The 18011-nt window shown below is 36.8% G+C and overlaps 2 protein-coding genes across 2 annotated transcripts; both read right to left on the reverse strand.

Annotated features, from left to right (window-relative positions):
• On the reverse strand, positions 1-4611 carry LOC114521958 (kelch-like protein 12). The gene is made up of 9 exons (XM_028542534.1): positions 4263-4611; positions 3507-3869; positions 3152-3369; positions 2884-3033; positions 2183-2404; positions 1528-1714; positions 1000-1257; positions 481-627; positions 1-345 (listed from the first exon to the last, which is right to left on the reverse strand). Exons 2-9 carry the CDS (start codon positions 3856-3858, stop codon positions 179-181), a joined length of 1701 nt encoding a protein of 566 aa, XP_028398335.1. The 5' UTR covers positions 3859-3869; positions 4263-4611; the 3' UTR covers positions 1-178.
• Positions 4612-5114: 503 nt separating this feature from the next.
• LOC114521824 (regulator of nonsense transcripts 2-like) lies at positions 5115-17771 on the reverse strand. The gene is made up of 34 exons (XM_028542368.1): positions 17422-17771; positions 17159-17246; positions 16916-16996; positions 16753-16837; positions 16375-16451; positions 16183-16263; positions 15930-15965; positions 15252-15380; positions 14480-14614; positions 14246-14331; positions 13979-14153; positions 13295-13387; positions 13160-13199; positions 12994-13058; positions 12436-12522; positions 12191-12326; positions 11751-11908; positions 11536-11621; positions 11073-11181; positions 10852-10909; positions 10639-10694; positions 10228-10344; positions 9882-9983; positions 9465-9548; positions 9096-9137; positions 8888-8989; positions 8763-8822; positions 8330-8468; positions 7935-8071; positions 7458-7641; positions 7008-7279; positions 6512-6884; positions 5952-6069; positions 5115-5586 (listed from the first exon to the last, which is right to left on the reverse strand). The coding sequence occupies exons 1-34, from the start codon at positions 17445-17447 to the stop codon at positions 5577-5579; spliced, it is 3627 nt and encodes a 1208-aa protein (XP_028398169.1). The 5' UTR covers positions 17448-17771; the 3' UTR covers positions 5115-5576.
• Positions 17772-18011: the final 240 nt, after the last annotated feature.

Here is an 18011-nt window from a genome sequence, read left to right on the forward strand (position 1 = left end):
TTCAGTGAATTATTGACATACGCCTTTAGTGATTAACATCCAAGAAGTTTACACCAATTGTGACTGAAGTGCTAAATTTCCTCTACGCAATCTCGACCACGGAGGATTTCCTTAGTTTCGTCTAAAAATCAACCTAACTGGACAGGAAATGTGTGTCCAGCAATATTAGCAGTTTTTATCATGTTTCCATGACAACAGCCACTCCCATATCACAACGGCTTAATTGAAGTTTTGAGACTAGCTCCCACTCCCCCAAGATACTATTATACTTCTCAATGGTGTCGAGTAAACTTGAGCCATCGTATCCTCCAATGGCATGCAGCTGACTGCAAAATACAGCTGTACCTAATAAACGATACAAGCAACTTTAACCCGAGAGGCGAGAGACAAATAAACTAGCGCAACAATAAAATATTGTAGCAAAAGTAATAATTCTTCGCGTGAAACTTAAATTCAGAAAAACAAACAAATCAAATTTACCAACGTAACAACGTTTATACTTCATGTCTTTCAACGTCATCCAGCGATTAGCGCATGCGCTGTAGCACTCGGTCGAGTTAAGATGTTGTGTGCCATCATAACCACCAATGGCGTACAATTGACTGTCAAGACCAGCAACCCCTGCGCCTGTAAATATTTCATGAAAATTAATTGTTGCTCATATCTTTAGAGCATGGTTAATTTAAACACAAAACTGTTGTAACCGAATATAGTTACATTGAAAATGACTTCTTGTTGAGAGATATAGCTGGTGGTAATGGTAAAATAAATATAATGGTAACTACTTATGCGGCCATGTCAATATAACTGTCACATAGAACACTCTAAGACAGTCTAATTTCTTGGTGGTTAATAAGGATGTTCCAGTGTTTTCTAAAACAGTGTCCTTCATTTATACACAAACTAACTCGGGTCCACTCTCACACGATTGAACACACGACCAGTTCCGAAATAGGCCGATAAGGCGTCAATTTTTTTTAGTTAAATGGTGAACACTACCTGAGCGTGGGGTCCTCATTGTGGCGACTGGAGACCAATCACCAGTCCTCGGGTCAAAACGCTCTACGCTGTTTAAGATAGCATTTCCATCGTACCCCCCAAGACAATACAATGTCTCGTCCATATTTACAAGCCCAGCTCCCTCCCTCCCAGTATTAGTTTCACCAACTATTGTCCATCTATCAATAGTCGGGTCATAACACTCAACACTCGTGTGACGCACGGAACCATCAAAACCACCAGCCACGTAGATTTTACCTACAAATAAATATTCCTTAGCTTTAGGCAACCTCGCAGGGATTTCGCTCACAGAGCTTTCGATGGATGTTCGTTATTGCAATTCCAGGATAAGACTGGTGACCTTCACGCACTGTCGTAAAACTATCCTCGTTTCCATGAGGGTCTGGGTATGATATTGTTGCAAAACTGGCTTACACTAAGCCACTGGCAAAGTAGTGAAACTTACCAATGTCAGAACTGTAATAGGTATGATAAACATCCTAAAAGAAAATCTTGCGATAAACTTACCATTTAAAACAGCAGCTCCAGCGAGGCCACGACGATGAACCATTGACGCAGAAGGCGTCCACTCTTGTTTGGTGACGTCATAACATTCAACTGAATTCAATCTTCCTGAGCCATCATATCCACCAATAGCATACAACTTAGAGCCCAGGGACACGGAACATAAGTATCGACGTTTCTTCCTCATCGCCTTGAAAATTATGGTCAATACCTTGTTACCAATATGAATAGTTTGCAACCATTCTTAGAGGATTAATAAGACGGAAAATTTCGGCATGATTTCAAAATTGCAAACAAGTATAATCTTGATATCCTTGTGAATTTATCATTGCAAGGCTTTCCGTCAGACGGCCGTCAGTTAACCCGAGCCTCCGTCAGTATATCAATACAATATCAGTATTGCATAAATGAAGGCCCAGGTGAACAGACTGAAACCTTTACATACACAACTCTACATTGTGTACCTAGAAACTGCATGATCAATAGCTATATAACTAAATCTGTTGAAAACTAAATGAAACGAAATGGTTATCGTAACATGCATCACGCGTATTCCTGATAATTTCTAAAAAGTCAAGGATGCAACCTAAATTCCATTGAGACTGACAGATTAAAGATAGATCGAGGTAAAGCAGTTTTTTAATTCTTCATTATTTACCTGAATGAGTGTGCTCTTATTTGTCCTGGAATCGAATCTCTCAACGACATCAACTGGAGTCTGCAATTCTCCAAATCCTCCCAAAACATACAAAACCTGTCCAGTACCCAGGCGAGCGCGCGTTCTTTCACTCTGCATTTCCATACGACACTCAGGTCTGAGGTGGTATTTCTTTGCCTCATCAACCAAGTCCCGACAGGCAAAACTTCGATGAACCAAAACCTGGGAACGGGAAGTTAAAAATCGCTCGTTTTATATCTTCACCCTCGAATTTTTTCTATCGTATTTTCTGATGGCTGTTTTCAAAACAAAACGACTCTTTGCTCTCAAGAAACATCATCATTTGTGTTAGCTAAGGGAAGGTTTAATATCTTGAAAATAATACGTGCGACTCTTGAAAACTTAAATCTGATCTATTTATATTAACCCACACCTGTATACAGGGTGTCACAGAACAAGCTAGGGGGGAGGGGCTGGGAAGTATTCGTAATTAATCAGGAAATTTGTACTCAAAATTGAACTATGTGGCTGAGAAAGTATTGATGAAATCATTTGTCCACCTTCAGTCTTCTATTCACTCTTTTATCTCATCCCATCTAATAAAATCTAGACTGCACCATTAAGCTATTAAAAGTAGTAACATTCCTGAGGCCTAAAACTCATCTAGTTGATGCACATACCACAATTAACACAGTAATTACCTCATCATCAATGACATCAGTAAGATAACGTGGTGTGAGCAATGGCAATCGAACATTCTCAAGTAAACTTGGCAGATATTCTTTACGATCTTCTGTATTGTGTTTGATCCACATCATAACTGCTTCATATACAACCTCTTCTGATGGTATCTTTTAATGACATACAAATTTGTAATTCATATTAACTAGCAATTGTACTAAATATAGACTGTGTACTGTAACTAAATATAGCCATAAACAGTATTGTATATAAAAATATCACTAGTACCGTAATATTGTCATTTTGAATCAATTCTTTAATATCATTGCACTCCAATTGCAAAAACTCTTCACATTTAATCAGATCAACAAAATGTTTGTGTATAAACTTCTCTGCTGCTTGCCTCAATGATTCACAGTGGTGGGTCTCAGCAAAGTTTTTTACACCAAGGCAGTTGGCAGGATCTAGTTGACTTTCCAAAAATGCAGAACAGGCCCTTTTTGCACCTTTTTTAAAAAACAAGAATAAAGGAATTAGACATGTTGTGAATGGGTTAGAAGAAGTTGTTTTCCATTACTGCAGGATTACTGTTCACACTATTCATAGTACAACCATAATATGCATGAGAGCTAGATTTCCTTACCATTTAACTGCAATAAACAAGCTGCTGGCAATAATGCCTGTACATTCTCAACACTGACTTTAACAGTTTCTGTGTAAATAAAATCCAAAAGGATTTCCATTGTATTTGCTGATAATCCTTTAATCTCAATTCTTGCTTGTTCGCTTGAACTTTCACTCATTCCACTTGTGAACATTGCCTCAAAGTAATCGCTACATGCAGCAAGGATCACTCGATGGACAGGGAAATTACGACCTTCCACACAAAGGATTGCATCACATAAGAGGTTCCTCTTCCTCAAGATATTAATAGAACTTAAGATTTCAGCAGAATGTCCCTCTGATGGAAAATCATGGACTTCACTTGAGCTCATTTTGCATCAGTCTATTTAATTTAATAAGAGAAATTTATTATACAACCATGAATGTGCAGGCTTTGATATAAAAAACAATTGGGCATTTAATTAACACTATGTATTTTTACGTTCGAAATAATCACTATCCAGTGGATAACTTTATCCATCTTCTCAACAATCAACCTGTAATTAGCTGATTTATCTTCATCAAAGGAAAACAGAATTTGAGGACCCTCTCTCCATGAAAAGATCATTAGTAAAAAAAATTAATGTACACCATACAACGTAAACAACAATATACAGCAAAAACGTATTTACATAAAGTATACATATAAAGTTATTTAGATAAGAAACGTATACAGGTGTGATGTGTGTTAGTCTGTTCAAAGTACAAAGTCATTCTTCTACAGTTTTTACCGTACCAAATAGCGATTAAAGTCGGATTGGCTTTAATTCCACTGAGGCAAGAAAACAACAGCTTTACATATTGAAACAGACTACAAATATTATTTTTAGAATATTTGTTTCACGTTACTTGTAACCTGTTGTTCTCCAAATAATTTGTTGTTGCACTTTGAAACTTTGACTCTAACTTGTACTCTTGTATTGTATACAAATGCCAAGTAACCAAGCCTTCTCGCGGGCATTGTTAATTTGACGTAGCCACCACTAACCACTGCCACTAACCCACCACTACAGTTCGTGATCTATCGCGCACGTGATTGGCTATGGAGTTCCCGGGGCAAAAAGCATTACGTCCTTTTCATATCGGAGTTCCTCTCGAAGAACAATCTACAACCTTGAACAGAGGTCACAAGGGGGTGAAAACATGAGCTACGAATTTGGGTAGTTCCTTCAAAGTAGTGTATCGCATGAATCAATCAGATGACATCGCTTGAAAAAATTCTAGTTTCGGCAGCTTTTGCTCTAACCGTGGCCCTTTTTTACATCTCATTACATATTTTCTCCGTCACCAGACATATCATGGATGCTACGCAAAAAACAATGGAGTTGTCTTTCTGAATTCTGATGGAATTCTAAAAACTAGATATGATATATTGATATGATATAGGGCCGCTACCACGCGGATTTAAAAAATGATTCATAACAACATTCAAACTTCTGGGGCCGGTTGTATCAAGCCCGTTTAGCTTAAACGATGGATAAGTCAAAATTAAATACCACACTTACATCTCTCTTAAATAAGTCAACTTGAATATTATGCACTCAATATGTAGTTATTAGGGTTAAAAACATTTAGTTTGCTTGTTGAATAAAACAATTGACTTGCTTTCTATGACTTCTATTTTGAACTTAACCACCGTTTAAGCTAAACGGGCTTGATACAAACCGGCCCCTGAATCTAAAGCCGTTATATTATTTAGCAGCAGAAAAAACTGGATCAATTTGAACTAAAATGATATTTCGTTCTGGCGAAACTACAAAAGGTTTTTGGATCCATCCTGATCCATAATTTGGTTTTTCAAAAGAGGTATTAATTCTACCACCATCAACATTAAATATTACAATTATCCACAAAAATAACTAAAAATGCACAACAATTCCAAGAGACTTGGAAGAAGGCACGAAAAAGAGCAAATATGCTGGGTTAGAACAAAGAGACAAAGCTCTTGGGATTTGAAGGTTCGCGGGTTTATGCGATGGCCATTAATGTGGGACACTGGGGCCGACTCAAAACCACACGTTGGCCATATTTGTCGTCATGACAACAATCTTCAGCGTCTCCTAGAAAAATTAGAGCACAAATATTTATTGAAAAAACCTTGATTTGATCAATACTAAAATACGGATGACTATTCTGTGAGACTGTGAACCTAACAAAAAATGTAGTTATGAGCTGTAAAATAGGTTCAACTGAATTTCAAAGCACTAAAAATTGTTTCTTTAATTTATTTTTTGACTGATGTTTACGAACAATAACATCCAAGCAACCGTCTCATGTCATCTAGTAATGTCACTTATGTTACGTCACAACAGGGAAGACATAAATGATAATTTCTTAATGTGCAAATGTGACAAAATGTGACGATGGAAAAGCATATCTAAGGAGACTGGGGGGGGGGGGGAAGATGAAAATAAAAAGGCCTTACTTATTCATAAAGAATCCTTGTTCTGCTTCGCGGTATTTATTCGCCGGCTTCGGTTTATTCTCACGACGTCCACGATAGCGGTTTCCAGGTGACGGCTGACGTGATTGCGCCATCAGCTCTAAAAGAAGAAATAATTGATATAACATGACGCTACATATCTAGCGAAACAATCAAAATGTAGAATTTAATACGATGGTAAAGAAGAGGATTGACAAAACAACTACAGAATTCTGGAAGTTGGGTTATACAATCCGGGCGTTTTAAGTTCACCGTTATATAAATTGCGAAGCCACAGGTTGGACTAATCTGAACAAATAAACCAGGACGGTACCAAGGTGCCGGGTATTCAAGATTTTACCAAAACTAGTATCAGAGATGGCGGTGAGTCAAAAACTGATTTTTGAATAACCGAAGTGCGTAATCAAAGTTTAATCATATCTATGGCTTGATTCCAGCCACAAGACCCACATATCACGATAGTTTTCAACGGAGTCACATCGTATTTCAAATTTTGTTCAGTCAGCGGTTCAGATGATATAACAGATGATATAACCACTTACCATTGTACGTCTCTTCTTCTTGACGCTGATTATAATCTAGTACCAATCTCTTTACTTCTTCTTGTTCAGCCTGTTCTTCCTGTTGCTTTTCGCGTATGTTCGCGGCAAGATCGGAAGTGATTGGAACTTTAAGATCACGCAAATGCTGCCTGTTTCCTTTCTTTAACATCACCATAAAATTGACGCGATTTCCTTCTTCGTTTCCGGTTTTTTTCTTTCCCAGCTGCATAGGTACGGCGACATCAAACGAAGGAACTTTGACGTTTTCAGTCCGACGACTTTGGTTGTCGTCGACAATCAATTTGTTGAAATCATTAAGAAACTCCGTGTCTTCTTCACATGGAACAAGTTTTGGGGCACCTATTCCTTTCACCTATGAAGACGATATTTAGAGAGTTGACCGTGATTCAAGTTTCGAGCACTTCAAAGTCTCAAAAGTAAAACAAATGTTTTAAATAATGTATTCCCTCAATGTAAACCATTCTAACCTCCCTACCTTATTTTCACCTTCCTGCTCGGATTCAATTTCAGACAACTCATCTTCATCGAGAGTCAAAGAATCGCCTCCTCGTTTACGTTTGTTTCCATCCCCCCCAGGATTTCTCTCCTCAGCTTCCATATCGCTCTCCCCAGTCTCGCTCTCTTCCTCGTCACGATCGGTCGGGGACTGAGGATAGGATACAGGCGCGCAGTTGTTGGTGTTCAGCGGCAACTGGATTGGAGATGACGCAGGTTTGTTGTCCGTCGCCACGACTTTGACTGCCTCGTCTAGAATAGGAGGAAACAGCGCTCATTGATATTTACAAAGAACAGCTGTGTTTGTTCTAAACTTATTTCTTAATCAATCGAGCAAGGTTATCCCATATCAGGCTGGTTGCTGGTAACACTAAACCTGGAACTCTCTTTAACAAATATACCTTTATCAAATATAGTATCATTATCGTACCTATTTTCTGTTGATATTCCAAGTTCAGTTCCTCCACAGCTTTCATGGCTTCTTCCAAGGAATTATGAAGTCTGAGTTTGGGTCGTAAAGATTCCAGTGTATCTGCCACCATGTATTCAACTTCCTTCGGAAATGGACAGTCTTCATTCCAAACTCCATTTGATTTCTTTTTCCAAATGTACGCCTGGAATATTGACAGACATTATGGAAACCAACATACACAATGGTACGGAATATTATGGTTTAACGTGGGCCTTTTATGATAAGCAACCATTTTGATATTATTGTATAAACAAGGTAGTCATAGTTATTGCACCATTCTAATAGCATGAACAGGCTTGTCATACAATATAGCTATTGTTTGCATGGTAGTTTATCGTATACGGTATGTTACCCCGGTATATGGTACGAATATCGTACTTCCTTAATCATAAGTTAACATTCTTGGAATTAAAAAGAAAACATAACTAAAATTACCTGAAAGTAAACTAAGAAGCAGTCTAGTTTACGTTTTAAACTTCCACGATCAAAATACTGTCCACACGTGTCAAGGAGAATACAGACGAGACGGATACGGAAAAGGTGTTCAGGGGGATCTAAGATGGACGGCGAACCTACAGAAAGACGGTAAGAATTACTACATTGTGGAAATACACTCGTCTATCCTACTTTCTCTAATGAGTCGCTGACAACCAGTGCCGTAGCTAAACCGCTAAATTGGAAGGGGGGGTGTATATTCTATACTAATTTTACACATCATAGGAACAATAGTGTACAAAAGAAATCAGTCGGGCATAAGACGAATATATGAATATGCACTTCCAATAATGCTTCTAGCTACGGCCAGTTGACAAGTTGTTTGAGGGACTCACCATCATCAGAGTTGCCAAAAGTGATAAAGGAATACAGAACAGTAAAGATGACAATCGATTCAATCAACTGATAATTATAAAGCTCCCCGAGGTATTTCACACAACTTATACGACATTGGTTCATCTTTGGAATGTTTATCTAAACGAGACAAATGAGATTCAATTGTTAGGGTTTAATAAAGCTCGTTTTAATGAACCTCGCTTTCAGTAGATACTTTCCAGACATCTCTAATCACAAGAGGAATATTTTCACATTCCAATAACCAGTACATACTTTCTCTTTTTCTATGTTTTAACTCTCGTAGGTTCGTGTCCTGTACCAAAACTTTTACCTTGCAAATGTACCCCCTTCTAGTCTTTTTTTTACCTTGCCCTATTGATGACCTTAATCATGATCTCGAAACATGCAACTCATATAATCATGCATCAATACCTCCATTCCAACACGTATCTCCTCTAATACACCATCGACCACTTCTATCCCCACATACTCCTAGAAAACAAGGAACAAATGATTGAGAAGGAACCAAAACTTTTGGAGGGAGGAGTGGTACTTACATGATAAGGAGCTAATCCCGCCAACAAGTTAGCAGCGCAATGAATGTTGCTGTATTTAATATTCCAAGAGCGAATGAGACATCGAACAACATAGGCGCAAATCTAAAGAGAAAATGCACTTGATTCTCATGTATATTTCATATCTTTTCCAAATGAAGACTGACGGCAAGATATGGATGTTTCATTAAATCATTTTTCTCAGCCTTACATCCTCTTGATCCCAAGGCAATTTTCGTAGTTGACGCAGGACCTGTAGTAAATTAATACACCATGTCAGTGAAGTTATTCAACTCATGAAATTGACCGAGAATTCACTTTGTTTGATCTAGATCATTAACAGCGCAACTAAGGAAAGGCAACAGCAACAGTGGTTCATCATGTATTTGTATAAAACTAGTTATGAAAGAACTGCGTGTGTATAGACAATAGTTTATACATTGATGGAATTAACTCGAGTCAAACAGTAGCAACTTTCCAAAATTTGCCGAAATATTTTTAACCAGGCTTGTTGTTTTAATCTAAGACACGTTCGTTCATCAACAACGTAATTTTAGTCGAATATACTGCCTGGGCTTACCTTTTCTGTTGTTGTTTTTGATAAATCTTTATATAATAATTTTCTCACGTACTCCTGCATGGGAGGTCTTTCTTTTTTAGTTACCTTTGGAGAACGAAAACTGCATCAGTATATCTTGAACACCATAGATAAACATTACAATACTGACTGACGAGGTAGTGATGGTCTAATGAACGCTTCTTAAATCAGATATGACCGCATTTAAATTTTCATTGTCCCCCAGACTCTGGCCATGCAGTAGGTAGTTTTCTACAACAGGGAATACACCCACTATATACCAACAGTGGTTATTCGTCAACGTGTAATACCACCAGTGGCTATTTCTAAGAAACGTTCTCAAAGGGTACTTAGGGTAGCCCGTCGCGCGCAATCAATGCGATTAAAAGACTATAAGTCTGGACTAAGAGGAACTTATACCTTTGGTCTATCAGGTGGGTTGGTGTAATAAAATGCATTGTCAATCATTGTCTTCTGACGAGAATCAAGATTTTGAACAGCTTTCTTGCGCATCATTTGTTCCTAAATAAAGAAGAGCGACTCGTGAATTTGATTTTCAACGTCGACCTCAAATCTTTTCATTGATTAAGAGAAGACTATCTCACTATCTCATTGATCAGTGATAACACAATTTCTATGTCGTGGGAGTGAGCTTTTTAAATCCAGGCGCTATATAGTCATACTAAATACGAGTATACTTGCTTCATTAGGCTATACGGATATCCTATGAAGGACGAATGTTTTAATTACAACCAACAAATATTACCAGAATGTTTTTAGTCTTGATGTGAGAATCCGCTGATCTAAAGAGATAGCGGCCACACGTCTCCAACAAACTGCACGCCATTTCAACATTATGATGTGTGAAATTATCCAGTAATATCTAATGTGAAAGATATATGTTTATGTAATGAGAATCTCTTTGGTCCAAAAATGTTAAATCAAGCTTCATTTCGTTGCATGTTGTATATTAATCCATCTCGCAATTATTAGACGTGAAGTAAACACTCTGAAGGCTACTTTCCACTCAAGGAAAAATCTACTTTGGATCGGAACGGACAGGAAAATTTCCTTTGTCGGCGAGTTCCCAGGCGGCGTTTATACAAAGGAAACTTTCCCGTCCTGTCCGATCCAGAGGAGAATTTTCCTGAGTGGAAACTAGTCTTTAGTCTCTTACCTTCAAACAATGAACTGTTTCCTTTTTCGGAACCATACCGAATTTAGTTAATTCACCTAAATCGAAAATCCCAAATTTAACCATCCATGTCTTTTCGCATTATTTTCTGTCCCAGTCTGTCCTTAACTGGACCCAGTCTGCCCTTAATCGGACCCAGTCTTCCCTGTGTCATGTGTCTATACATAAATAAACAACGACTAGCGAGGTACCTACCTATAAAACGAACAGTCTTGACCTTTGATTCAACATAAATTTGGTCTTTCTTTCGAACCTAAAAATAATAAGTAACAATCAGTATAAAACTCTATTTCGTTGCAAATCAGAATTATCTCTTTGAAACGTATTTAACACGTTAGCCACATCAACATATTGCTTGTTTCCAAGTTGGAAGTGATTAAAACTAGAAATATTTACCATCAGAAATTATAACTTACATGCCACTTAAATTCCGCTTTGAGCGAGCTGAACAGATCGACAGCCAAGTCAGGCATACAGGGATGTAAAGTAGCAACCAATCGAGAATAAAAGGGCAGCAAATCAAACCTGAATAAACATAATGAAACACAAAACAATTATTAACCCATGTATATGCTGTTAGTTGTAGTAGCTATTACCAATGTTGCTGCATGTACAGGAGAAATATATTTTAGGATGTTACTCTTAGTACTAAAGGAACCAACTAGGCTTGAACCAACTAAATTATTAAATGGTTGCTTAAACGCTGTGGTTAGCACACACCCCCTTTCAAACAGCCACCTTTGGTCTGATGCTTTCCTAAATGAGCTTCGAGATCAATAGTTTTCAAAAGTTGATATTTTTGAACACGGTTGAGCTCGAAGCTCAGGTGGGCCAGCAAACCAAAGGTCTCCACTTGGAGTCATGTATCTTGGAACAAACCTCGTTCTTGGAACCCCAAATAAAGCTTTACAAAGCTTTTTGCGATTGCCTTTAGTATTGCAAGTCATCACAAAATCTGTGGCAAGCTACAAGTAAAAATTTAGAACTGATCAAATTTCAATCATTTTAAAGATCGTGGTACAGCATTTAAGAATTTTTTCTTGCATATTGATAGGTACAAAAATTACGTTCTATATGTTGTGCAGTGGACTTACATCATCAATAAAGTCTCTATTGACACATGTTGGTAACCTTTGAACGATCTGCTCCAGTTGACTTGAGTTAGAATGGTTATTCTTCCCAGCAGATGCATTGCTAGGATTACTACCACTGCTGTTTTCATCAGCTGACGTTGCTTCATCTTCTTCTGTTTCTATAAACACGTACAGTAAGAAATTTATAGCGATACTTTCCTACACAGTCTTGCATGGGAACGTAGAAAGCTAGGTCAAATTTGTGAGAACTTCAAAAGAGGACTTTCAAAAAACTCGGGAAGAGCAGGGAATGGCACGTATGTCTGCCCTATACGATTCCTATACACGCTCCGCTATCCAACATCACAAGTGCACGAATGCATCCAAGTCCAATAAGACAAATGGAGCCAACAATAAACAAAAAGATCCATCTACCTGAATAAATCTCAGTTGTGAATTACCTTCAGTCATATCTGTCAAGTTATCTTCATCGTCCGATATCATAACATCACTATCATCATCCAGACCATTCATCAACTCTTCTTTTGTTGATGTTTTACTATCACTTTCAGTGTTACTGCTGTCCTTGTACAAGATCTAAAATATGAAGCATAGACTGTGCTACAGCAACCTCACTTCACCAACAACCTTCCCAAGCGACTCTCTGTAAATTCTCGGGAAGAAACTTTGAAATAACAATACTTACGCTTGGCACAAGAGATTTAAGATCTTTAAGATTTTCATAAAATGTTCTTGTATCTTCATCCTCCCATAAACCTGTATCTCCATCGTACTACCGCAAATGAAAGAACACAAATAAGTGTAACTTGTCAGCATTTCTATTAACTGTGGTGTAAGAAACCCGCAATGGAGTGCATAAATAAAGACAAAAATTCTGTAGTTGCCAAATTTCATCTCTCAAAAGAAGAATTGCATTACAAGTTGCAAGAAAAATTTCACCGTGTAACAGGGCCTTAAGACCCGATAGTTATCTATGTGCAGGGGAGAAGATTTAATGTTAATAAGAATAATGGGTGGTGGTAAACTAAGAAGACATGTTGTAATAAGATAAAATGAATACATCTGACATGAAGGATACATCTATAATATTGCCAATCTTTGGCATCAAGTCTTGTAAACTAGGATCTTCCCAGTTCTCTTTTGTTCTTCAGCACTTGTATAATTACGAAATACACGAGTTTACTAATCTAGGACGCTCATTCAAACACCGACCATCTGATGTAAATAAATGTATATGACGTACCTCAGTTAATTTAAATGGATTGAATATGTTAATGCCACCATTGCCATCTTCTTCAGGTAGTGATTCTAGTGGGGTTAAACGAACTTAGTGTTCACAATTATATCACTACAATAAATACATTTCATGCACTCTCTATAAACCTGACAAAAACGAACAGTATACATACCACTTTCCGGCAAGTCTGGCATATCCAGATCAAGAATTTCCTATATTCGGAAAAAACGTTTTAAGTTCTCTGACATCTGAACACTCTCTTTAAGATGGTAAACCACTAATACCGGTACAGTGTACATGTACTTACAGCCAAAGCAGATGTATTGGTAAGCAATTTATCATAAGATTTTTGACATTTTTCATATGCTTCTTTTCTCTCCTCGTGTAATTCACCTTTGCTCTGAAATAGAGACAAGCAAAACCCCTTTTTTGGATATTTATAATACATCAAAGAACATTCGTATGAAAGCGATACGAATTGCCGGTTTTAATTCTACTACGCAGTTTTAACTCTACTATGCAGTTCTATATTGCAGCCACACGCAAAAATTCTGGGCTACCTCATGCATAGGTATCTACCTTTGAAGTTTGTGATCTACCGAATTGGCCAAATATGTCGTAATCCCAACGACTCTCAAAACTGCAAAAAGTTTGCTAATTTACGAGCAATGGACTACGCGAGTTGATGCTTCACTGCCTTGACAGAAACCTTGTTTTTTGGTTTCAGGCTGCACAAATAGCTTCAGGAATTGGGCATATTGTCTGGCATATTCTTTTACGCAAACAACTAAACCAAGTACTTTGCATGAATTAGGAAATAGCTAGCGGTAGCTGTTTTGGTTAAATCACATACACCAGGGGGAGATCACGATGGAGATGATGAATGTATTCGTAAGCAGAAGCGGACTTTGGCCCAATTTTGAGTTTTAGATATTAAGATAAATAAAACCTTTAAGATGAGAAACGAAGAACAACAAAATGATTATCGTACCAAAAGAATCTGTTTGTTTTGCGTTTCTTTCTTTTGCAAGTCGCCGTGTTCGTTGAGAAGATGTGTGACCAAGGATTGATAGTAAGACTTCAATATCAAGAAAATAGAATTTTGCTTTTCCGCGGGAATAACCTCAAAATGAGGTATTTTCACATCGTATTTCTGCAGCAAAAGTCTACAAATAATATATTGATATTGCATGAGAATTCGGTTTTTAACACACTAATACGTGTCAATGTGAAATTCATTGTAACCATTATGACAAACCTTTGTTTCCTGGAGGTAATTCCAAGAACATCCTCAGCGCAGTGACGACAAAAACTCAAGATGACTGGCAGATATAAATGGTTTTGCTAAAAGCAATAGAATAAAATGAGACTGAAAACAGAAAATTGACTTCTCCACAGACTTCTAGCTCCAACTGGTTAAATGCTGATTATCTGTATAAATTTTAGGAAATAAGAAATTAATAAAACAACACTCTCGTTTCTATAAACATACCATATCACAGCTGGTGATATTGTTAAGCGTTGAGCTGAGCAACTTAATGGCTTCCTCGTTGTGTCCAATGATCCCATAAAGGCCAAGTTCAGCCAAAACACGAAGACCAACACGAAACTTATTCACATTCATGGACTAAAATAATTCCAATACAAAGCAAGTAAAATTTCATGGATCTTCAACGGATATCCGAGTTTCCTGCGATAGTTTCCAGCAAGATTTGTCAAAAAGTCAAAAATAATCTCTTACACATTGAGTTCATAGGACTGTTGGTTGAAAAAATTTAAAGTGCGACAAGAAATTATGGACTTACTGCAAGAAATGCAGTATGTTGTAAAGTAATAAAACATTCCGACATAGGATAAGCACTAGTTTAAAGGAATGGGTGGCCTCAATTTCTACATCTGGCTGTTTTTTCACGCTAATAGTGGATGATTCTCTAGTCACACATGATACGTTGCTAGCTTTTTAGCATTTATATTTGGCATGTAACAAAAGGAATAGCAATTTAACATGAATGATCACCCCATAGAAGTTTGGTTAATTAGTTTCTGATTGACAACAAAACTGTACTCAATATTAAATATTGCAACCTGTTGGAAATATCAAGTTGTTCAAAAGCTCTGGGTTTAATTTCCACTGCAGTCAAACAATATTGGAACTAGAGCAAGTTCTCATTGTAGGACCAGTCCATAAATTGCTTATTTCAACAGACATTTATCATCATTGCATGATAAAACATATTTTCAACATTGCTCCAGCATCATCTTACCTTTTCATCATCCTTGCAGTTATAGTTTTCAAACATTTTCATTAATTCTGTGATGAAGATACCCACAAAGTCTGCATAACGTTGATGAAACAACCCACACATATGGACTACAATGCTCACGTCTGACACCTGAATAGTAAAATTATCAAAAAGAGTGTATCAGTGCCATGCAACCTATGTACTCATAATATCGTAATTCCACATGTTTTATTGTCTTGTAAACATGAAACAATTAACAGAAATGGCTACTTATTACTCAGATTTTTTTCCTATTCAAGACATCTTTGATGATACACTGAGTTTTAAAACCTATTCTTGTATAAAAATCTGTATACTACTTTTCAACTAAGAATATGATACAGGCTTCTCCTATTTCCACACTAAAGCCCGTCCTCCACTTGGCAAATTTATTCATGCGATGCGATATCTGAAATCCAGTGGAAAAATTTGCAGCGAAAAAGTAGAATCGCATCCTACTTTTTATCTGTTTGTGCAAATAAATTCGCCAAGTGGAAAACAGGCTTAGGTCAGTAAGTTTCTTTTCGTATGTTTACTTAACATTGGGTAAATATACTCAATTAGCATTGGGTGAGTATATGTACTTTACTTAAATTGTTAAGCAAAAATGAACAACCAAAAACCTATCACTAATTTATCTGAAAGAACACATGTACCAACCTTTAATTTATGCAGTCCTTCTACAATTGCTGTCACCTTTAAGATTAACCATATTTTCTTAATATATCATATGGGTATAAAATCGTAAAGATCTGATAATTAAGTCTACTGTAATCTTTTTTACTTTAGTAACAATTATTTATACTGTCAAACAACAGTTCCTAACTACCAGTCACCAAAATCAATAGAGGAGTGAAATTAAATTTTACACAATTTCAAACTCAGCATTATATGATGATCTATCTATACTTACTACTTCTTGGATAAATCTAGTCAAATTTAAGCCACTAAATTCCTGGTTTAAAGATTGTTTCTGCTGTTCTGTCATAGTTTTCTAAGAAATAAAAATGAATAATAGAATTAATATGCTGACATAGCTGGTTTAGGCAAGCATTCAGGGAATTGATTCATAAGGAATTGATTCATAAGGAATTGATTGCATTACCAGTTTCTTGATGAATGAGGAATTTTTCTTAATGTTTGAGTCAAGACTGCGGAAGAATGATTCTTGTGGTCGATTATCTAAAAAAAACAAAGCATTACCTTATCAAAAAAATTTGATATTTTCAGTACTCCACTTTAGATAGTAAGTTTTGCAGAAGTGATGCAAATTTCAACATCACATTAAAAAGCAGAATGGTTTTTCAACTATCGTTGAAAGCAAGAAATTACAATATTCAAGAAACTTCAACCATAACAATAGGCTAAGTGCTCATTATCCATCCCAGCTTGGGCAATAAAAGAGCACCTGTTATAATATTTACCCCCGGCACGTCCCAATGATCAAGCTGAATAGAGACTCAATCTTGGTTTCAATACTTACGTGATGCATCAAGATTTTGTCTCCTGATGGCCATCTTTGCCTCTAAACGTTCAGTTGCTTCTTGTGCTATCTCCTCAGCATGTTTCTAAAAAAATTATTGACCTTATAAACTGATCTCAATGATGATGGCAAGAATGATGATTATGTGATGAAATTATTATACTTGTTCCTGGATCATTTTTTCCTCTTCTTCTTTCTGAAGTTCATCATCATCTTTTTCATTTTCATCCTGAAGTGATGCTGGCTACAAAAATTATAGACACTCTAAGGCATTGCATGAACTCATATTTCCTGGCCATCAGCAACTTCCACTAACAAGTGCGTTTCTACAACTTTTACAAGTCAGATGCACAAATGATTAAATGGTTGACATACCAACACCACCAGGGTTAAAATATATACCTACCTTTTGTTCACTATCAACTGGTTCTTTCTGGACTTTTGTATTTGTGTTTGACTTAGGTCTATTTTCATTTATTGTTGTTCTATTGTTTCTAAAGGTAATTTCAATAGTTTTTATCCTGTTTAGTATTTATTGCATCATACTATTTATTGCATCTTTATTAAAAGACAAAACTATTGAATGCAGGACTCAAAGCACTTTATAATAATATTGTATTATCAACAATGCTTGTATTTCACTATTTGTATCCTAGCTGCCTTCTATACCTTTTGTCAACCGTTGGGCTTGACATATCTACTCCAGCAGCCAAATAGCCTCAGATAAACTTCGGCTGCATAACTTTCGATATAGACTCTTTTTTCTTCCCAAATACAAGCTGTAACCTCGGTTACAACTCTGCAGACTGTTACTCCACTGTCTACACTTTGACCAAAATTTGAATGAAATATATTTCAACTTCTTTACTCCATCCAATAACCCTTGAAACAGCACAAAACTTTTCGCTTTCTCCCCATCCTTTCTGAAGCGGAAAGAGTTCGATCTATTTGCACAAAACCCAGAAATTTTCAGCTTTGGCAAAACTACAAGTTGAAAATATGAAATTTCCAAAATTACAATCCAGAAAGATCTCGTTCTCAATCTCCGCACCGCGCACAAATCAATCATTGACTGACCTGCATGATAGTTATGACTGGATGGAAATTTGAATATTTGTCAAACTCACGGCAAAAATGACAAAAATCAAATCACTGGAAAAATCACAGAGAAAGTATCTCTGAACAAAATATACCAGGGGTATAAGTAGGAATAAAAGGGGCCAAAATGCAACCATGGTGGGCAGGAAGTGAAAAAGAAA

This window comes from Dendronephthya gigantea, unplaced genomic scaffold, assembly GCF_004324835.1.
Source record: "Dendronephthya gigantea isolate DGI-Jeju-01 unplaced genomic scaffold, DenGig_1.0 000021F, whole genome shotgun sequence".
Taxonomy (NCBI): Eukaryota; Metazoa; Cnidaria; class Anthozoa; order Malacalcyonacea; family Nephtheidae; genus Dendronephthya; species Dendronephthya gigantea.

Coding starts and splice junctions, on each gene's coding strand:
- LOC114521958 (XM_028542534.1), bottom strand. CDS start 3,858: ATGAGCTCAAGTGAAGTCCATGATTTTCCATCAGAGGGACATTCTGCT. Junction 2,405..2,883: donor CTGATGTCATTGATGATGAG/GTAATTACTGTG, acceptor TCCCGTTCCCAG/GTTTTGGTTCATCGAAGTTT. Junction 1,715..2,182: donor ATAAGAGCACACTCATTCAG/GTAAATAATGAA, acceptor ATAATTTTCAAG/GCGATGAGGAAGAAACGTCG.
- LOC114521824 (XM_028542368.1), bottom strand. CDS start 17,447: ATGTCAAGCCCAACGGTTGACAAAAG. Junction 16,452..16,752: donor ACAAAATCTTGATGCATCAC/GTAAGTATTGAA, acceptor TGTTTTTTTTAG/ATAATCGACCACAAGAATCA. Junction 7,280..7,457: donor GGAATATCAACAGAAAATAG/GTACGATAATGA, acceptor CTCCTATTCTAG/ACGAGGCAGTCAAAGTCGTG.